At 36.5% G+C, this 14,168-nt stretch overlaps 1 protein-coding gene across 1 annotated transcript; it reads right to left on the bottom strand.

The window, feature by feature from the left end:
- Positions 1–2,185: 2,185 nt before the first annotated feature.
- Positions 2,186–12,451, bottom strand: TRIM23 (tripartite motif containing 23; the record flags this gene model as incomplete). The annotated part of the gene is made up of 9 exons (XM_010012941.1): positions 2,186–2,514; positions 2,831–2,955; positions 4,396–4,506; positions 4,646–4,775; positions 7,898–8,032; positions 9,108–9,323; positions 9,840–10,022; positions 10,612–10,890; positions 12,302–12,451. Coding segments are annotated over 9 exons (1,509 nt in total), but the record flags the coding sequence as incomplete, so codon positions are not given.
- Between the last annotated feature and the right edge of the window lie 1,717 nt (positions 12,452–14,168).

Raw genomic sequence — 14,168 nt, 5'->3', positions numbered from 1 at the left:
AGTTACTTCAAGTCATCTTAAATAAATGGAATTTAAGAACACTTTTATGGTAGCATTCCATGTGTCACAAGCAATCCTTTGTACTCAAAAATATGAGAATTTTTCCTCTGCCCTCAAAGGTAATGTTACAGAAAATCCAAACTAGTCACCTTGAACATTTTGAAGCAGAACTATACTGAGGCATGTATAACTGCAGCATAAGCCAGCTCAAATAAAATTACAGAATCAGGATTTTCCTAAAGAATGTGTGTCTTCTCTGTTAAAAATATTCCAGGAAAAGGTATCTACCATGCTTAGCAGAACTTGTTCATATTTTAAAAAAAAGCTGTGAAGGGACAGTCAGCCCCACCTAGGTCTGCGTCTGCTTTCAGTACAGTCTAAGCAGACACTCAAGTCAGAGCAGCCAACTGTCTGTTGTGCAAGGAGTTACATGCTCAGAAGCATCAATAATTTTTAGTTCATTTGGTGCAAGAAAAAACACCTTTCACTCCTCTGTAAACTTTCCAAATTCATAAGGTTGTCTGACAGAAGAGTGAATACTCCTTCTCAGTACCTACACACATACGTAGGCATTGAAGCTTATTTCTCAAACATTTACTTGTAAAGCTTAGTGTTCTTCCAACTACTATTCAAGTCATTAGACTTGCTGAACCATTTGCATGCCATTTAAGAAACAAGATAAAACTATAAATAAGCATAATTTGGAGGAAGTAGTTATCTTAATTGCTTCGTCTTGAAGAGAAGTGCAAACGTACTAAATTATTTGTTCATACATTCCTGGCTTTACATAAGGTATACAGTGGGAAAATGTAAAATTGATATTACAACAAAAGCCATAGCCACAGATAATGGGATACATTTTTGCCTGGTGAGGTTCAGAGCACTCACAGGTAAACACATGCTTTTCAGTGTTTACCTACCCCCATCTAGGAAACAACACCGCTCACTTCCACTGTCTGGTTCTCCCAATTCACCTGTATTCCAGTAACAAGTGATGATACACGGTTTTGATCTATTGGCCACGTTCTTTGTAGCTGCTCCTGCGACACGAAGAGAGGTCCATGGCATGGCATCTTCAATCGGCAACAGCTGTGTACTTAAAAAGGAGGGCAGAAGATAGTGGTGCACATACCAGACAGACAGAAGTGTTAGCAAATTTGCATGTGCCGCACTAAAAAAAGAGTCATCACTAACTCATTGCAACCTTCTCTGAACAGTGCTACGCCCATATTTTATGGGTTTGTGAATGAGTAATCCTTGAAAATAGAGGCATTGGTGACAGTTCCATGTAGAAGACACAGTAAGGACTGAAAACCTAATTATGGAAGGTTTATATCACATTTTACCATCTGCTCTTCTAAGTGAGAGTTACAAGTAGCGCATACTGCTTTCACATTGTGTTATTTCGTATTTTAAGGCCACTACCTTAATCTGGAAGCATGACTTCTACGTAACAGTACATAGCTGGATTGACATTACACCACACGTCTTCTTTGAGAAGTCTGGGTGTTTTTTTAACTTGACTTCTTGAGGAACAAGCTTATCTCTAAAAGCAGATTATGTCCTCAAGCACGTACAAAACACTTTCACCTCAGTATCACTATAATCTGCCCCTAAATAATTTAGCATGTGTACAATTAACCAAGAAACCCACCCAACCCCTGCCCCAACTAGAAAACTAGTAGCTAAACAAAGCCACAGCCTCATTGTCCTGCAACACTGTTCCCCATGCGCAGGTTACTTTGCCCTGTTATGCTGTCTTCCAGTAACAAATGGTGAAGCTATGAAATAAGGGGGAAGACATTTGTTTTTCATAGTGTATTTGCCTGTAATTTTCAATGCCACATTTAGACAAATGTATTCCTTATATGTTAAAGAGTAGCACCATTTATTTCTGACTAACAGGCAGAGCTGGCTATTCTAATATCTTGAGATGGATTTTGGAATAGTTTCCTAGGAAGTGCTTCTAAACCTCTTTTCTGACACCAATTTTCCTGTCACAAATTAAGCACTGTAACTTTGTTATAACTATTAGATGAATTCAATGCATATTTTACCAGGGAATAATTTTAACAACCTAGTTTCACCAAAGCAAAATTTGAAGGCACCCTTGTAACCAGCCAATTCCATTATTTATAAATGTATCATGTTTCAAAACCACTGTAATGGCACATATTTAATGAACCAATTATCCAGTCTTGGATAAAGGTTTATAGTTTTCCTGTAACCCCCAAGGTAAATAAGGTCCCCTCTTCAGACAGCAGACCTGGCTATAACATCCTAAATCGTGCAAACAAAACAAAACCACAACCTTAAATTGCAGCTGCTTCAAAATTAAGCCACATCCAGGACACCAGCAGCCACTAACTGCCTTGAAAGCCAGTCCAGTCCCTCATAAAGTCCTGTACCACTTTGGGCATCACAACCCTGAATATACCAGCTCCGGCCACAGCAGAGTTTGTGGAGGCTGAGCAGCTCTGTGATTTCTTCCACTGAAAGCGCACCTGCTACATCCTGCAACAGAATCAGATACAAATAATTATCCTGTATTATGTTTGAAGCACTCTATTTTTAACTGATGGCTCTGAGAGAAACTAGAGAGCGTATAAAAACTTTCCAAACACAAAAGCCAAATCAGTTATGTGTTTACTACTTGTTACCATAAAACAAAAAATGGTTGTTGAATCTACTATTTTACCAGTGCTAAGGAAAACATGTGTTTTATGCTTTCCATTATACCATTCCCTACCCATAGCATAGGGTTCTGAAAGTGGAATTTGATACAGAAACTGAGGAAAAGAGTAACAGAGTGAAAAAAAATCACAAGTACCTGTTTATTAGCAAAGATCAAGAGTAAAGCATCCCGCAATTCCTTCTCTGTTAACAATTTTGCAAGTTCACTGTGTGCTTCACTGACTCTGTCTCTGTGACTGCTATCAACAACAAACACCACCGCTATGAAAGCAAGAGAGGAAACTTTTACACACATTCAAATATAAACTCTGTAAAATTAGCTTTCAACTTATAAAATTATTTTTTCTTTTCTTCTTCTCTGTGAAATTCCTCATCAGAGCACAACTGCAATTTCAAATCCAGGAGGACCAAGAAGTATCTTACATGCCTCTATACCTTTGACAAAAACCTAGAATTCATCCTAAAACTAGGAAAAAAAGGTTTTTGCCTGGTCTAGCATAAAGGCTGTGATACGTTAACTACTTAGGTCTAAAACCAGGTTTACTACGTGTGGATTGAGTACCTCAGTTTAAACCATTTCTTGATCTATTTATACTCAACTCCCACATGACTGTTACAGTTTCCATTAACCAGCTGTAAAATCTACAGATTCAGCCAAATAAGCACAGCTTCCTTCAGCTACCGACTACACAATCCAGAGAAGACTGCCATGGAACCAACACAGCAGCAGTAGATTTTACTATCCACTACAGAGAGTGACCAAGATGCCAGAAAGTCAGGGACGCAAGAGCTAGAGGACAGAATTTAAACTTGTGGTTTTTTGCAACAAAAAAATCCCCAACACCAAAACTAAACAAAGCTTACTGGAGGTATGCACCAGGTTAACTGCTTGGATTTCTCTCCAATATACTATTGTTCAAAGCAGACATGATTCCATGCTACTGAGATTTACACAGTAGTTTCAAGAGGACACAGGAATCCCAAAATACAATTTTTAAATGCCTGAAAAGGTGAACCATTTACAATGTTAAAGGTTGCAATGAAGGCTGAAATAATGCATGAACATGAAATGAAAATTTCTTAGCACATAAATCGATGTTTGTCATTTCTAAGTATTTCAGATAATTCTGAACGAACTGATGAAAAGGAACCCTTTTCTAAATTAGAAGACAACTATGGAGGATTTACAGAAGGACAGCACAAATTTCTAAGTTGGCACCAATCAGATCAGTGTTTTCAGAATCTGTAATTTAGGCTCTGATGAGATATTACATTGCAATACCAAGTCAGAAGTTACAGAACTTGGTAGATTTTTTTAAGTTCTTAACTAGAGGCTCCTAAAGGCTGAGTATTTTCATTTTGAGTGCTATATAAATTTCACACCTGGCAAGTACTACTTCTCACTATGCAAACTTTGGAACACTGCACCTTGTCTGTTGTCAGCTAGAACCAGTTTAACAAAGGTTCTCATTTAGTTTGGCTCCATGAACTGTCTGATGGATTTATGGAGAACGCGCCTTTATCATGCAGCAGACACTATGACCAACTGGATTAAAATATCTTAGCACATGAATCTAACAGCTGTACTTTGCATTAGAGGAACAATTTTCTACAGTTATAAATTATTTCTATTAATAATCTTTTTGGCTCTGAAATACAGCTAGAAGACAAAATACATTTTAAAAGTTATATCAGTCTCACCTTGAGTATTGAGATAATAATGTTTCCACAATGGCCTCAATTTGTGTTTCCCTCCTACATCCCAAATAGTAAACTTCAAATTCTTGTATTCTACTGTTTCAACATTAAAACCTAGAATAAAAATGTTGAAGTTTTACAGTCTTGTTCTGCATATATAATAATAAATAATATATATAATAATAAATAAGCAAATTCTACAGATAAGTCAAACATTCAGAAAAATAATTACATTTAAATTGTTGCTACTAACCTATTGTTGGAATTGGCTGCATGAATTCATCTTGCTTTAACTTGAACAAAATAGTTGTTTTGCCAGCTCCATCTAATCCTAGAGTTACAACCCGAATTTCCATTTTTGGTCCAATATGTACCCTGTTGTCCTGGAGCAAACAGCACACACAAAACAAGAGCAAGTTTAGCAAACTCAACTTAGACAACCCTTATGCTTAAGATACTTATTTTGTCAGTATTTTCCAACCTACTTGATTCTGTGATTCTATTTGTAAAGTGATTGAAAGGATGGATTTCAAAAACAGAAGGCACGATCACCCATCACCTCCAGCAATAATATAAACTAAAAGATCCAATAACCTCTGTAGTGAACCTGTAACTTCTGCCTGAGTTGTCACATGCCTTTTAGAAAGACAGCTATCTCACGCTAGTATGTCTGTACTTGAGAATTTCAAATTCTTTCATCTTTCTTGGCTCAAATCACATGAGGAGCTGTTTGTAGCAATTAGAATTCTCTGACTGGAGAACTCTTTTGTTTTGTAGCTTTTCCACTACACTTTGTTATGCCTCTTCACCTCAAGCCACTTCCAATTCTTTATTACATTACAATAGCAACATTATTAGCATTAAGCAGTAATCTGAAACAGTGAAGAAAAACAAACAAACAAAACCCCAAGTCTTGCTTGGATGCAAGGAAAAAGAATTTCCTATCCGTAGTTTAGGCCAAGCTACTGTGAGTATCGAATGAGCCAATGCTAACAATGTGATCAAGCTGTATTTCTAATACAAAGCATCAAGCTGTAAATTGTAAAATAAACAACATAGGCTAAGATTATTATTTATCCCTGAAACATATTTTAAAGTACTTAGAAATGCTACTTTGATGAAATACCTGAGTTTCCATCGTAAGAACTATGTGGCAAAAGATTATTCTTGCTAAATCCAGACATTAACAACATCTGAAATCTAAAAATGATTACATACGTATTTCTTAGAAAATATTTAGCATCTTGTCCTGGAATTCTCCAGCACTTCATTCAGAGCCTTATATATGGCATTTCCCTTCATGGGTTAGAAGGAAGGAACAGCACTATCCATGTGGTTTGTGTCATCAGTGAAACAAAAAAATGTGGTAAAACCTACTCACATTCAACAGTGAAAAGGATTTGTCCCTCCCCTCCTTAAGTCTCCACAACCTTTACTGCATATGGGAAGTTCCTCTGATCTGGTACTGTTTGAAATGCTTTTTTAATTTTAGAATGGATGCAGTCTTCAGCTCATGAGACTTCCCAAGACTGACCTTTACAGTGATATAACAACAGTTTACGGTTTTTGATCTTAAGATTTTATTTCTGTCTGAAATCTGTTGCGAGACACAGGCCTTTCAGGTATAAGCCTCCCTACAAGTCACAACAGCAGCCATCAGCACAACGGTATTCAAAAAAAACCCAAAACCATTGTGCAGAATGAGAGTTCAAAATTTGTCAGAAGTGAGGAAACATAAAAAGTAAGATACTGAAGTAACTATTTTCACTTTACTTTTTCATGGCTGTTGCTATTCTTCTGAAAAATGACATTTGCTTTGGCCCCTTTGAAATTCAAAATCTAGGCTTCAGAAGACTTCATAAAAATACCAATTTGTCAAAGGAGAAAAAACAATAGAAGCCCCATTTCTTTCTAAAGAAAGCTGATGCGTAGAGACATACTAAAGACTTCTGGGTCCCCCAAGCCACGACCTATTTCAAATCTCCTATTACAGCTTAGCTGGCTGCAACAATTCTCTTTCCAAATGCTCAGAAATTTGCAATCAGAATTTTCTGACTCAGATTAACAGCTCCTAAAAGCAAAACCTGACATCCAAAACGCCTCTCTAACTTAGCCCTCTGAGACAGAGGCATCATCAACTCCGAATACACAAAATGTGATTCATCATCTATGAAACGAGAATGCTGCTTCATTCATGGAACAATGGGGGCTTTCAGAAGAGGTTCTCCTGACCCTACTAACTCTGGTCTCTGCTGAGTAGGAAAGGGAGGGGCAGAAGTGAGAATGCTGCATTTATTAATCTGACAAAGCAGTTATTACATGCAAATTCAAATATGCAAAACAAATTACTTGGAAGAAACTGCATTTCTGACATCAACAAGGACTGATGCAGAATCCCCATGGAAGCACTCATTTCCTTATAGCAAAAGCTTCAACAGCAACATTCAGCAACAATAGATCCTATTCTTCCTTCACCCATGCAGAACCAAAAATCCCTACATGAAGTATTTCTTGTTCTTTAGAGTTTCAAAATTATTTACTCTCCTACATGAAAGGTATCACCATTATTGAACTCCAAATAATTTCATCCCTTTCAAAGAAGGGGTAGTATTTAAGTAATTAATAGTAAAGGAACAACAAAAAAACCCTGAACTTAGATGTACTGTGTCTAAGCTATCAGTGAACAGCAACTGTAAGCCAGATTATAAATTAACAAATTGAAAGAAATACATTATTTTTACTACTATAAACCAAAAGTTATAATAGTATTATTGCATTTAAAAATAGGTGTGCAATTTTCAGGAACTAAAATAATGAATATTGCAGAAGTTATGTTGTCCTCACAAACAAGCCAAAAATGCACAGAAAAACAAGGGTAGATGCCTGCTCTGAGTTAAATGCATGACAAAGCAGGGATGTTTCCAAAGACAAATGTTTCTAGAATTCACTCTTACATATTTAAAAGAAAGGAGCTCATGTTCAAAGCTAGTGATGTAGTCAAACAAATGTTTCTCACACTAATTATAACAGTGCAATGGTTTTATTGCTCAGATACCAGATGGCATTCATGATGTGATAAGAGGCTGTGGCTCAAACTGATACCTAACTGCTTAAATTAGCTGCAACAAATATAGCATCATAATGAACATGTATTATCCCTGTTTTCTTTTAAAGTACATTTGAGGTTTCATTTCTTCGTTAGGGACTGCAGTGGTAGGACAAAGGGTAATGCGTTTAAACTTAAACAGGGGAAGTTTTGATAAGGAAGAAGTTCTTTACAGTGAGGGTGGTGAGGCGCTGGAATGGGTTGCCCAAGGAAGTTGTGAATGCTTCAACCGTGGCGGTGTTCAAGGCCAGGCTGGACAGAGCCTTGGGTGACATAGTTTAGTGTGTGGGGTCCCTGCTCATGGGAGAGCGGTTGGAACTAGATGATCTTAAGGTCCTTTCCAACCCTAACTATTCTATGATTAAGTGGATAGCTGTCCTTTCATGAGATTAAGAATACCTTTGTAAAAGTGACAGGTATGCTAGCATCCAGCTGTATGTGATCTGCAAGTTCTGTAAACTGCTGCTGCTGTTTCTGTAAGGTCTCTAGCAATCTTGTAATTTCTTGTTTGGCCAACACTACTCTGCAGTCATCCTAAACAGACAAAGAAAACGAAAGCATACATTTCCTGTAGTAACTTACTTAGTACAACCAAACACAATGTAAATATGACAGCTAGAAATAAAGCATTTTAAATACAAACATTCTAGTTAAAAACTCACATTTACAAAATAGTTATTTAAAACTTCAATAAAAATGTGAAGGCCTCATTGTTCTTCCTTAATACTAATAGATACTAAATAGTTCTGCAGTCTTAAGTTTTCTTTGGCCCCTCTTATTCCTGTAAGAATATAAATTATAAGATGCAGTAAGATATATATAAAGAATATTTATCATTCATATATCATTCCAACAGCTGGAATAGAGCAGCTGTTTTACAGTATTCAGCAACACACTTAGCTCAGAAAGATTAATATCCATCCATTAATGATGGGAACATTTGCATAGTTCAAAGTACATCCAACTAAGCAACCAGACAATAGCTCTAAACAAATAAAAAAAAAAAATCAGTAACACATTAATGAAGTTATTTCTCACTCAGTTTGCTACATACACTGTTTACTTCTTGCTATATACTTCTATGCACTAACAGAAGTGAATAATGGACCAACTAAACATTCTCATATAGCCACCTTCTTACACAGGTTTAGGACTTTGAAATACTTGTGTTAAAACTGCTACAGAAAATTATTTAGCCCTAAACTAGTTTTTCCTACCAGACTCTTATGACAGCTACCTTCAAATACATATGTTGGTAATTGCAACTATAAAATAATTCTCATAAATCTTGCAGGGTTTTTTTCCTTCAGCTTTATCTCTCCTTCCCACTAGCCCCACAAATAACCAGAAATTACTCCAGAGAAGAGAATCATGCCACAGCATGACTTCCAGCAACTGGAGAATTTAATGGTTTTGTAGCTATTACTGTTGTGTAACATCCCCTTGAAATGAATACTTCAATCTCATGTTACATCATTATTGTTTTAACACTGTAAAGGAAATAAAAATGCAGAGTACCATCTAACCTTTCTGTTTGTAACCTAAACTTAATTTCAAGTTTCACATATCTTGTCATATGTTACAGCTCACTTGTTGACAGCCAACCCACCTGTTGTAAAGTCTTTTCACAATGAAGGCAAGCTGTTGAAACCTGTGACAAAAGGATGGTCATGTCTTCTTGCTGTTGCCTAAGCCAAATCAACTTCTCTCTCACATGAGCGTCAACAACACTAAGAGCCATTTCTTCCTGACGACAAAGGGTTTCATGAAGATCAGAAAAGTAGGCTCGGACACATGAGCGAGCGTTCTCTGCAGTCCCTGGTACCTACAGTGGTGCAGCCAGGAGATCCAGGGGATTAACGACACTGGTTCCACAATTACACTTTTCATTCTGTTCCAGTTTCTATCTTATGTTCACATCTGCTTGGCTACATCATAGTTCAAATCTCAGTTATACAGAAAGTCTTATCCATCCTAAGACAAAGACTGTCGAAAAAGTTACTCCAATAATCAAGCAGTTTATTTGTATGCATACACACATTACTAAAATCAATTAGGGAGGAAAGCTTCACAGCACCCAAGAACAGATGCAATCTGTTCAAGTACTTCAATACTGCTGCCTCCCTATTTTCATGTAGCCTTAAACACATTTTAACAAACTACAGATTCACCCCTATCTGCTAGCTTAAGCCTCAATACCACCTTGGTAGAGATAAGAACTTAAGGCCTTGTCTTATAAAACTCCACGTTTAATTTTCAAAGAAATTCCTTATTTTGGTTATTACAAAAAGCAAGTATTCTGTGCATGTAAGGGGAGAGGGGGAGGAAAAAAAAAGCATACATGTTCAGTATGGGCCATTCCAACTCCATCTTCAACTATTTGTTCTCCTCCTTCTATATGCTGAACAATTCCAACTAATTTTCTGGAATAATCTGAGATTTCTTCTGTGAACGTTCTTATACAGTGAGCCATGTCTAAAATGGATGCACGAATCTGGTTTGCTTCTGGTTCCAAAACAGAATGCTATTGATTAAAAAGCAACAACAAATGTCAGTCATACATACTTTCCTTAATCATATTTTCCATTTTATTACATATATGTATGTGTGAGTATGTACAGGCATGTGCGTAGATATATAAGAAAGGCAAGTAAGAATTTAAAACCATCTTGCAACTTAAAATGTGATCAGGAGTTACAAATTATGCTGGGACTAAGGCATCTACCAATCACACAAACATACAATTTTGCCTGTTTACCATAATCATTATAAAAAAGAGTGGTTAGACTGTACCAGGTTGGGTGAACCTAGCTTTTGCATGATGAAAACAACTTTCAGACCTGGTGACTCAATGCTGTGAGAAGTTCAGAAAAGCAGCAGATAAAGAGACTCTCCATCTTAATATATAAATAACTTATTGTAGTCTTATAAATAATGTTTTTTTTCCTTGTAATTTTACCATGGCAGTTATGTGAAATGAAGGGAAAAGAACAGTGTGATGTTACTTCTATAAAAATACACCAAGAATCTACCCTCCTTTCTTGTTATTCTTTTGTACTTTAATTGAATAAATAATTATGCAAGCACAACTAGAAACAGCTTATCAGCAGTACCTTATGACCTTGATGCTTCCCATATTCTTTGCAGACACAACACATAAGAGGACTCGCCTGACAGCCCTCTTCTAAACAAACAAACTCAATAGCATGCACTTGGTGTTGGGAGCACATGGTCTTCTCATGAGGCTTATCAGCAAGAGGTACACGCCTGTGTTTTGCAAGTGTCTTTGTAGAATGAGTAAGCTGGGAGCAGTCTGCGCACAGGTGAGTGGCACAAACAGTGCAATATACGGATGCAACGTGGGCTTCATCTTCATCGCAACGAATGATACTCTACGAAAAACAGAGAAGAAAAAGACAAAACTGAAGTTGTTACCACTTAATCCCAACAACTGAGGAAAATCAGGAGACCAGCCAGCAATATAAGCCTGAAAACAGACTTTAAAGTTACACACTAATAAATACTTGGACTACTTTGAAAACTTGATTTTAAGTTTGTAATAGATTTTTTAAAAATAAAAGTCAGTTTTGAGACAGGAAAATACAAAATGAAAAATTATCTTTTGTAAATAAGTAAACTCAGTTTTGTTTTGTGGTTACAGGATGTTGAGCTTGGTGATTTTGAACAATAGAAAGGAGTAACAGAAACGAGGTGGAGAGTAACCAGCCAGAACTGGAGTGGTGGTAGTTGGCTTGACTACGGGACTTTCCAAACTTGAAGTTCAGCCAAAGGACAAGGTGATGAAGAGAAAGATGATGAAGAAATGACCACCAGGGGTCCCAAAGACCACTACCATAATAGAGTGCGCATGCGGGAAGAATAATCTAGAAATATGATGTCATGTATAAGTAACTTCATAAATATGCATGTAATGTAATGAATATGTATGATTAACAACGATATAATCACAGTTTGTTTTATGCTCGGATGGGACATGCTTGGAGGAGCTATGCCCTGTGTTTGCCAGCACTGCAATAAAGAATACATGCTTGTCAACTTAAAACTTTGTTGGAGAGTTCTTAATGAATTCTATTAATCAGTTTCCTTTATAGTCAACTCCAATAAATTATTATATAATTATTCAGTCATTTTATAAACCCAAACTTCAGTGAAAAAGTTGTAAAAGTTTGGAGGGTAAAATAATTCAGGCTCTAGTCATTTCTTCCAAAGCAGTCACTACAGAACAATGAATTAAAGTTACACACAAGACAGACAGAACACCAATGAACAAATAGGCACTTAGGACAGATAGTTATCTGACAGTTATCTATTCCTAAAATGGCACTGCATGATATTTTTTGCATACCAGTTGTTAACACTGAAATGATTAAAGCAGCTAGTTTTGATAATGAAGTACTATCACACGATACAGTGATATCAAATGACTATAAAATCCATCTATTCCAGAAGTTGAAGTCTTTAAGGAGAATTTCTAAGAAGTTTTAGAAAACTGTCCTTAAATCACTGTAACTAAAATATCCAAATGAATAACCTTTTCCAAAAATCTTAAAAGCCTAGAAAAGGGGAAAAGAGTACGCATGCTTGGCAATATCTTTTTCTTTTCTGCTTTAGTCAGTACAGAGTAGCATTTCATTATGAAGCAACTAATTGAAGCCTTAATACTAGATATTGAAAGAAAACAACAGCATTATTAGTGAAATTACATTTGGCAAAAAACAGATTTTCATTTTTTTCTACCTAGAAAGCAAATATAATAAACTTTCGCTTTTTATAGTTCAGTACCTCTCCAGATAGACCAATGGCTTCTTCTGTTGTCCCACACTGTCCGGCAGGTCCATTCTGCAATCGTTCCAAGAGTTCCAACAAAGCAAAATTTTTTTTCAAGCCCCAGACACCAGAATCTCCTATTTTTGAGGAAGAATGAAGCGGAGGTTAGGAACAAAAACATCAAGCAAATACCATAATGAGAAATTCCACAAACCACAGCTGAGATTCTGACAAACATTAAGAGCACATTAACTACAGGAGAGACAACCACTAATTTTCCTATGTAAGCTCACACAACCTTTCCATCCTCTTCCTTCCAGCATGGAACTATTTAATATTTATGCAGATTTTCCCTATCTGAAAAATGCCAAGACTACTAAAAATTTACAGAAACTAAGTAAAAACACTTGTAAAATAATTTGCAATAGCTAAGAACTAAAGACTACAAGAAGCATAAAAATTCTCATGTGTATCATAGAAATTAATATTTTGCATAACTACATAAAGATTTCTACTGTACTAATGGAAGCTGTGAAGAATTCATACGGACAAACGCATATTCCCTGAATCACAAGATGCAATGCCTATTGTAGATCTCAGCAAAAACCTGAGTAAGAGTTAAAACAATATTCAGAAAGACCCACATAAAATACTATTTGATATAGTGTCCTGGTTTCAACTGTAACAGTTATTTCTTTCTTCCTAGCAGCTGGTGCAGTGCTGTGTTTTGGCTTTAGTCTGAGAACAGTGGTGCTAACACTGATGTTTTAGTTCTTGATGCTCTGCCAGTGAGAATGGGCATGAGAAGCCAAGATGAAGCAGAGACAGGACACCTGACTCAAACTAGACAAAGGGCTATTCCATACCACAGCACGTCATGCCCAGTATAGAAACTGGGGAGAGTCACCTGGAAGGGCAGATCGCTGCTAGGGTTGGGCACTGGTTGGCAAGCAGCGAGCAATTGTATTGGGCATTCTTAAGAGACATCTCTTATACAGTAATCTATATCTAATGCAGAAAGCATGAAGCAACTTCCTTCAGCAGAATTGTTACATATAAAAGAGAAACTCTGCTGTATTTTAGTAGTATTTTATCAGACATTCCTTAAAAGGGATACTTGCCATTTTCAATGACTGAATACATAGACTCTGAGGTACTCTTCAATATACAGCAACTAGAAAGTCGTATCTGATCGACTGGAACAGGCTGATCAGATTGCTGAATCCTAACTGCATACTTTTGGAAATCAGAATGACCAGTTACAGACAGATTATTTGAGAACAGAGAGGAGCTTTTAATGTAGCTTAGAATCAAATTCACTACGAATTTTCAGAATGAGCGTTAGTTCTGTGTGTAGGTTTGGCTATTTTTTTTTCCCCCTCATTTAAAATTGGGGGCAGATCAACTTTTGAAGATGTCTACTGCGCAGACTAAACCCTTATTACTGTACAGTTTAGAATCAGCTTAACTCCTAATTGATACTAACAAGGCTGTTCCTATATAGTATCAATATATGTCAATCCAGGTAGAGGGTGTAATTAATTGCTAACAATTCCTAATTTGGAAGGGACAAGAGTAAGGAAAAGCATGTGCTCTTCCTCCAGACTCAATGCTATGCTGAGCTCTTCTTTTGTTGTTCCAGAGATTTTATTCACCAAAATTGGTACAACACCAATATAAACCAATTCTAACCAATCCAAATGTTAAAATCTCAAAATATCCTATTTTTCCTAATAAATATCTCAGAATTAACCCATCAATCCTATGACTGTGTAAGATTATTTTACCAGATGTTGAAACAACATATCTGAGAACAAATTGAAACTCAAGAAATTACTTAATTATATCCAACACCTGCTACAAGCTCAGGAGTGTTGTGTCC

This window comes from Nestor notabilis, unplaced genomic scaffold (assembly GCF_000696875.1).
Source record: "Nestor notabilis isolate BGI_N333 unplaced genomic scaffold, ASM69687v1 scaffold12094, whole genome shotgun sequence".
Classification (NCBI taxonomy): Eukaryota; Metazoa; Chordata; class Aves; order Psittaciformes; family Psittacidae; genus Nestor; species Nestor notabilis.
This window is presented reverse-complemented; position numbering and strand designations above follow the sequence as displayed.